Here is a 9,291-nt window from a genome sequence, read left to right on the forward strand (position 1 = left end):
TCCTAACCCTCCAAGCGCATGGAAACAATTGAGCGACCTACCGTTGGAAAGCTAAGGGTACCCCCCTTCCTCCCCAACCGGTCCCATCGCTCTGCGATGTATAGTCGCGTCACAAAAAAATGCGACGCATTACTTTCCGGACAAACCCTGTACATAGTACATACAATGTTCAGCTCTCGATACAATGCTATATACATTCATAAATAACAACGTAATTATAAATATTCTACACGGCAATTATTGTTTATCGAAAGTACAACGTTCGAAAGTATAATAGCTCTTTAATTATTATAATTGTGAGTTATGAAAATTTTATGTAATTGTAATATTTAAAATTACAAAATTAAAGAAAAATGTAACTCTGAAATATTTGCAATATTACACATAATAACAGAATTAATTACTTATTTGCAAATAATTAAAAATATTCTCTGCATGTGGTTAAATATGTATACATATAAATGCTCCCATCTTGTTTCTCTATAATAAATACTTATAATTGATTACAATTCAAATTGTAGTATGAATTTTAATATCAAACTGATTATTTTAAGCATACCATCTCATTATTTACACCGCATGAGACAATCTTTGGAAAATAAAATTCTTCTTTCCGTATATGCAAATAAGCAACCATTTCTATTGTTAATTTAAGAATGTATAATTATCATTTGATGGGCAATTCAATTGTGAGGAGAAAGAACAATTATGGGAAAAGGTAATTGCTCATAATTTCTCTTAATGATGACTTATTGTTAATAATGTTTTTAAAGCTTAGTAATTGCCTAATATTTAAATTGTTCTGTATCACAAAATGTTTAGATTATAATCTTTCAATATACAAAAATAATTTAACAAATTATCGGTATATTAGCAAAATTAAAAAAAATGTTGCACTCACAACAAGTGATCCAAGATTTAAAAGAACAGAAACAACACATGTTTTATTGATCTTTCAGATATTCATTAAATATCTTGTAGATGCTCTTTTGACTTTTTTAATTGCTTATATTTATATGTGAATAAACGATCGCTTTGCAATTCCTATTATAAGATTAATCAAGAATAATTGCTCCTGATGTTTATATAATTATTTGATTGGCTATTTAGAGTTGTTGGACCATGCGAGAATTACTTGGACGTTGTTGCAAACCGCCGGATCTACAGTCACCAGCCACACCGCTACCGATCGGTAAAACCGGATGTGAACAAAATGCTGAGAAAATCGGTTCTAGGATCACCGGACAGACCGATAACGAGGCACAGTTTGGCAAATTTCCGTGGCTATTTTGAAGAAAGAGGCAATTAGCGAAAACGGTGAAAAATTTAATGTTTATCAATGCCACGGTGCACTTATTCACCGACCGTTCTCACTGCATTTCATTGCGTTAATGCGTCAGTAGTCGACTTGTTATTATAAACCTCGATACGATTATAAAAATAACATTATATTGATAACCTTAGTGAAATTTTAAGGCCATTGTTCAATTGTGCTTTTGAACAAAAAAATATTAAATGTGATAGAAAGAAATACTGTTTATATTCTTATATAAATAATATTTATTGTCTTATTTCTGTATTTGAAAAAATTGAAATAACAATTATTTCTACATTTTTCTTCATAGCACTTGAGACAAAACTTATTTTGAAGTAATATTTTAATTCTCGACGTAATTTAATTAATATATTCATTTGTCAAACAAAACGAGTTATTGAAAGTATCCATAATATCTCTGTGTTCTAAATTAATTAATATTGAAATTTAATTGTGTTAACGCGATATCATTTGTGGCTAATTGTTATTCCTTCTGCCTCATTTAAAACTATTTTTTTGAAGATCACGATTGAAGAATAGATGGTCTTTAAATTTTGCTAACTTTGTTCGAAATAAATTTTCACCTCAAGTACGGAAAATAAGTACTATTTATTCTTATTTCTGTATTCAAAATATAAGATTTATTTTAGATATAATGTGTGTTTCCGTTTATAACAGCGAAAATTCATATTACATTTAAATAAATAGTATTTTGTTTATTGTGCTCTTTCTTCATTGTTTCTTTAATTTAACATTACATTTCGATTAACAGAAAACAATCGCATGAACTCAAAGTTCGCGCTGAAGAATGGGACACGCAAACGAAATACGAGGTTTATCCGATATAGGACCGCGACGTCAAGAAAATTGTGGTTCACGAGAGCTTCCGTTCTGGCGTGCTTTACAACGATTACGTTATACTGATATTGAAAAGCCCGGTCGAATACACACAGAACGTAGATATCGTTTGTCTACCGAAAATAAATATACGAATTTTGACGGATTGAGATATTTTCCTAGTGGATGGGGAAAAGACGTATTCGGTAAGCAAGGTGCAAAAGTACGAAAAAATTGATGGTCAGTTGATCGAATCTCTTAATTAATATATCTTTAGCATAATATGTACATATATTAATTGCAATGCTAATAAATTGTCTTTATGATTATTAGTAAAATATAATTTAATTTATATAATTATATATTTTTAAAAATATATGACAGAGAATACATAAAATACTATTATAATTTATCTTCATACACGTGTAAATTAAAGTTTACTGAAGATTGTAGAAAATAATTTCGGTTAATCGCCCGTATTGTGACTGACAATGGCATCATTAATAATTTAGAGACTAGATTTTGAACTAGTGAAAGTACATAAAATATTATTTCGTTTATTAATATTTAATTACAGGCAAAGAGGGGCATTATCAAGTGATCTTAAAGAGAGTAAATCTTCCTGTGGTAACTCACAAAACATGTATATGTTTTAGGTTTCCTGCAAATGTTGTAAAAAGAATACTTCAATGGTTTATCAGTTAAATGGATTATATTTCAAAATTTATTCCAGAGAAAATTTATTTCTTATTTTATAATTTACACATTTTATCTTTATACGAAAAATGTTTAACTGATAAAATCAAACATTTGTAATAAGAATTTATTTTTAAATAGTATAATACGCTCTGTTGTATGTTACAAAACAATTGCGAGACTGAATACTCAATTTTTGATCATGGAAAAAATATAGAAAGTAAGCAATACCGTGAAAGATGTTATATGATAATTTCGGGTTGTCGCGACGACGAACCGTCGCGCTGCAAAAGGTGAAATTTTAATCGCAAAGGGGGATGCTTTCTATAGATCGAATTCTACTTGGTCCTATGTCTATGATTGTGACTGATAATGCCATTATTAATAATGAAGACATTCGATTCTGAACTAGTGCATAGTACATAAAATATAATTTCGTTTATTAATATTTAATTACAGGTAAAAAGGGGCGTTATCAAGTGATCTTAAAGAGAGTGAATCTTACTGTGGTAACTCACAGAATATGTATATGTTTTAGGTTTCCTGCAAATGTTATAAGAAGATTGCTCCAATGGTTTATCACAATTAAATTAATTATATTTTAAAATTAATCTTACTGTGGTAACTCACAGAATATGTATATGTTTTAGGTTTCCTGCAAATGTTATAAGAAGATTGCTCCAATGGTTTATCACAATTAAATGAATTATATTTTAAAATTTATTCTATAGAGAAAATTTATTTCTTATTTTATAATTTACACATTTTTTCTTTATATGAAAAATTCTTAATCGATAAAATCAAACATTTATAATAAAAATTTATTTTTAAATAGTATTACACGCTGTGTTGTATGTTACAAAACAATTGCGAGACTGAATACTCAGTTTTCGAGCATGGAAAAAATATAGAGCATAAGCAATACCGTCAAAGATGTTATTATGATAATTTCGGGTTGTCGCGCGACGACGAACCGTCCCGCTGCAAAAGGTGAAATTTTAATCACAAAGAGGGATGCTTTTCATAGATGGAATTCTACTTTTAACGCTGCACCGAGAGAATATTTTAGTTTAGTCTATAGGAAATAATTTTGGGTTGTCGAGAAGCACTTGAAAATATTTCTTACTGCGAAAAATAAATATTTAATATCGAACAGTGACGATTCTTATAAATCGAATATCTTCTCTACGTTAAGCATAAAAGTTTTCAATACTGACAAGCCTGAAATTATCATCACGATATATCATCATTCTTCTCACTGCATTCGCTTTGCATTTTTTTTCTACAGTCAGATATCTACCAAGAAAGTATCGGATCAGTCTCCCAATTATTTTGCAACATGCACGGAGACATGTTAAAATATTACTCTACAAATCAATTCTTTTTGTCGATGATGGGTATTTGGCCTTATCAGTCTAGGACAAGAAAAATATTGATCCCGTTTCTTGTAATAGGCGCCCAAATCTCTGGTATTGCGACTCAGGTAATGTACGAGCATGTTATTTGTGCAAACAATTGTATAAATGTGTCATTATATACTATGTCATAGGTCAATTAAAAAATATTATCAGGCGAATTGACTTTCTTCTAATGAAATATTTTCGTCATATATCTTTCGCTTTTTTTCCGTATTGCCAGTATTCTCAGTATTTGATTGATAATGTTAATTTATAGATACCTTTTTTATATGCTACTTGGGGTGACCTGAGTTTGACTGTCGAATGTACAGTTACTCTGATCCTTCTTATTGGAGCCACTACAAGATATCTAAACATTATTATAAATAACTATAAGGTAAGTTTAATTTTATGTGAATGTAAATCAAATAATGTTCAATGATGAATATCGAGAGAAACATTTTAGACTATCTTCAACTTTTAACAAAGTTTTATTTACAATTTTATTTTGCACTTTAATATATGTACATATTATATGCTAATTATTAAAATGTATTTTATAATATAGTATACATATACGTATATATATATATATATATATATATATATATATATATATAATGTATGTATATTGACATACACGTAATAACATAAAATCATAAGTATACGATTCGATCAAAGATAAGATCAAAGAAAAATGGCCTTTAATTTTTACGTTTCATATATTATTGAATTTTGCATTTGCTGTGTTCATGGAAACAAAAACAAATTATTAAGTATAAGTGTTCATTAATTTATTTATTATTCCCCATCATTGTTTTTTCTTTTTTATTTTAGATAAAAGATTTATTAGAAATGATGGAGGACCATTGGCAACTCTTTCAAAATAAATACGAGCTTCATATTTTGAGATATTATGGTAATATTAGCCAGCTAGTGACAAAATACTATTCAGGTGACTAGATAACTAATTTTAAGTCGGATAAGTGTATTAAACAAACTCTAATTTAATAATCAACTATTTCGAATATCTGTTGATTGAAATTCAAAAATATATCAAATTTGAAAAAAATGTTATATTATAAGAATGATTAAGCATGATAGGTTTATTGCAACAATATGTGTTCTTTTTGCAGTATATATTAACATATTTGCAATACTTTTTATGTTAATACCGTTAACGCCAAGAATTCTAGATTTCATAAAACCATTGAATGAGTCACGGCCATATATATTTATCGTTGCGGGAGAATGGGGAGTAGACCAAGTGGAATATTATTACCCAATTTTATTGCATTGTTTTGTTTGTATTGTAATTAGTACTAGATGTATGGTGAATTGTGATACCATGTATATAGTGTGTGTACTACACAGTTGTAGTTTATTTGAGTCTATCGGGTAAGTAATCGATATTGCAAGATATGGAGTAAATATATTTACTTTAATTTTATTCAAGTCATTAGATAGTTATTCCAGCTTAAAAAATATCTCGATACAGATTACCTGTGATTTTGATAATATCTTATGCGTTTTTTCAAGCATTCGTCTTGAAAATATACAGAACAAAACTGAATATATGGAAGACGAGGTGAGCGAAAAATATTTAAAATTAGTAATAAAGAAGAATGATTCTGAAGAATATCGCAAGATGATTGTATGCTTGAGAAAACACCAACTAGCAATAGAGTTTGTATTATGAAAAATTTTATCATTAATAATAACTTTGGTAATATTATTCAATTATGATTACCATAATTATACATTAAATTATATGTATAAATAATTATAGTATACATTAAATTTTTCATATATCGATTTTTCATTATTTTTTAGATTCGTTGATGTGATAGAATCTTCATTCAAAACTGTGACGTTTATTATCTTGTTTCTAAATGTAATGATTCTGAGTTTAATTGGATTACAAGTAAACCACCATATGTATTAATTATTAAAAATATTAATGGAAATTTAAGAAAAATTTGATTTATACATACATACACACACATATTTATACTTCTTATATGTATATAATGTATGTGTATGTGTATATAAAGTAATATATACGTATGTAATATATATAAAGTAAATATGTAAAGTAAATAATAAATTAGTTTTATAATAAAATAAAGTTTTATATGTATATATACGTATATATACGTGTGTATATATATATATATATATAGTGAGAAAATATAAGTTGATATTAATTTATCAATTATAAGTTGGACGTCTAATCTCTGTAGTTAATTATTCGTATTTCTTTTTGAATTATGAAAGAACAAACATAAAACATAAAAAAACTAAAATATTTAGAAAAATGTTAAAATCATATACATTGTAGATTCTAAGTAAATTGGGACAAATCCAAGAAATGATAAGATTTGGATGCATAGCTATGGGAGCGATCACTCATCTAATGAGCATGTGTATACCAGGGCAACTACTCGTGAATAAAAGCGAAGAAGTGTTCGACAAGGCGCAAGTATCAAAATCATGTTTTAATTGCATTATTAATTGTTTAAATTGCTTTACTGCTACAATTATTCCAAAATGGCAACGTTATTTCAATATATAATCTTAGTTATAATTGCACGTACAATTTGTTCATACAGTCACTATAAGAATTCGATTATATGAAACATTTTTATCTTGTAGATACAATACGCGATGGTATACGTTTTCGTCGAAAACAACACAATTATTAAGGATATTGCTTTATAGGAGTTTTGTGCCTTGCATACTCACTGCCGAAAACATGTCGGTGATGTCGGTAGAGACGTTCAGCACGGTATGTTTGTCTTATACGCACGAAAAGTGTTTTGTATATAGCAGCTTAAACAATATTGTGATTTGATGATACTTTTTAAGGTAATGCAAACAGCTATGTCGTACTTCACAACCTTTTTATCAGTCAGTTAGACATATAAACGATAAACTTACTTATAAAAATATTATAAAATATTGTATAAAGTATTTTTTTAGAGAGACTCTTTTTTAGAGAGTTGTCATTGTTGTAGAAAACATTTCAAATATGGTTATAATAAATGTGTTGTTTCACATATTAAGAAAAACGAGTTCTTTCTTAATCAGAATCTATTCATTTATATGTACATATACATGTACATATATATAATTATACATATATACATATATTTATATATACACGTCTGATTTTTGAAGAGATAAGACATTTGAAGCGTGTATAAATCGATGGTATATAATGACACATTGTAAGATTGAACAAAGATAATTAAATAATTAAAGGTCAAATATCTTCAAATCTTTACGCCATAAAAAAAATGATGCTATTATAATTTCTATTTCGTATATTTTATTTTTTCTGAATAAAATACTGCTATAAATCATTTTTTTAAGTCGCATTATGTTATCCGGTTTGAATATTAAAATAGTTATATATATCATATCTATGTACGTACATTAATTTCGGTACTGCTCTGACGAATGAATATTTATGAATTCTTATTGATGGTGTAGTATAGTATAATAAAATGAATGATAATTTCAGAATTTTAAGAAGATATCTTCAAAAGTAATAGTATATTTTATTTTATATATATATATATAACATGAATTATATATATATACTATATATATGTTATAATGATAACATATAATGTGTTATAAGATGAGATAACATATAATATTATAATGATAACATAAATATAATATATTATAATGATTTTCCGGGAACGCGTGCATATATACAAATCATTTTTACATACATAAGATTTTCTTATAGAACTTATTATATGCAATATTAATATGAATTATATATGTACATATATATATATATATATATACAGGGTGACCCATTTTAACTTAGGCAGCCAAATAACTCGAAAAATAAGCACACTACGAAAAAATGTTTACAATCAAAATTTCGTCATTTCAAGGGGGACGTACAATGACGTTAACATCAGCCCCCCCACCCCTCCCCCTGGGCGGTGAGGCGGGCAAGTTTGAAATCTTAAATGGAAACCCCTATTTTTTATTGCATATTCGGAATCTTTGGCTAAAAACACATACAATTTGTCTAAAACATTTTTCTCGATTCATGATAGATGGCGCTGTAATCGACAAAATTTAAGATTTCAAACTTGCCCCCCTCACCGCCCAGGGGGAGGGATGGGGGGGCTGATGTTAACGTTATTGCACGTCCCCCTCGAAATGACGAAATTTTGATTCTAAACATTTTTTCGTAGTGTGCTTATTTTTTGAGTTATTTGGCTGCCTAAGTTAAAATGGGTCACCCTGTATATGCACTGATTTGTATATATGCACGCGTTCCCGGAAAATCATTATAAATTAGTTCATTAATCATTAGAATACTTGTATGGCCTTTTTTTATCTTATGACAGTAAAAAATTATTATCTTATATTACCGGTTTATCCTGCATTATACAATATTTAATGATCACAATACCCATTTAGTCAAGGTTAATTTAGACTTTCCATATAAAAAAGTAATAGAAAAACTATATGTGTGTAATTTTTGAAAGATATTATTGAATTAGAGAAAATATCCAAAATTTCAATTAGATAATCAGATTTATCTAAAAAATATTTAGTAATAGTTTTGTTTTAATCTTTTTTCATTGCAAATATCAAAAGAAATTTTTTGATTTTCAAAAAATATAGAGCGTATGCAATATCATGAAAGATATATCATCATGATTGTTGTCAGGAAACGTTTATTCGTTATAAAAGGTAGAATTTTATCAATCGCAAAGGGATGCTTTTCATAAATCAATTTCTACTTTACGCGACATACCAACCCAGACAGCCACAGTAATTATTATGACATCAAAATGATGCATTTTGACATCAAAATGATGTCATAATAATTACTGTGGCTATCTGGGAAGTGAATTTAATATATTTCAGTTTGTTTTATAGAAAATTGATAAAAATATCGCGTTCTATATAAGTTATAAAGTTACATTATTTACTTTTACTTAACCGAAGATCAGTACAATAATTTTATACTGTCGTAAATGTTTGGAGAATATTTCTCGTAAAATATAT

General features: G+C 27.7%; 1 protein-coding gene across 1 annotated transcript; it reads left to right on the forward strand.

The window, feature by feature from the left end:
• Positions 1-4,126: 4,126 nt before the first annotated feature.
• LOC114937369 (odorant receptor 63a-like) lies at positions 4,127-7,267 on the forward strand. Its single transcript, XM_085484980.1, has 9 exons — positions 4,127-4,331; positions 4,523-4,642; positions 5,083-5,200; positions 5,382-5,643; positions 5,785-5,931; positions 6,079-6,169; positions 6,587-6,723; positions 6,901-7,033; positions 7,114-7,267. Exons 1-9 carry the CDS (start codon positions 4,188-4,190, stop codon positions 7,162-7,164), a joined length of 1,203 nt encoding a protein of 400 aa, XP_085341106.1. The 5' UTR covers positions 4,127-4,187; the 3' UTR covers positions 7,165-7,267.
• The last annotated feature ends 2,024 nt before the right edge of the window (positions 7,268-9,291 follow it).

Source organism: Nylanderia fulva, unplaced genomic scaffold (assembly GCF_048542155.1).
Source record: "Nylanderia fulva isolate GAGA-0341 unplaced genomic scaffold, ASM4854215v1 Scaffold33, whole genome shotgun sequence".
Classification (NCBI taxonomy): domain Eukaryota; kingdom Metazoa; phylum Arthropoda; class Insecta; order Hymenoptera; family Formicidae; genus Nylanderia; species Nylanderia fulva.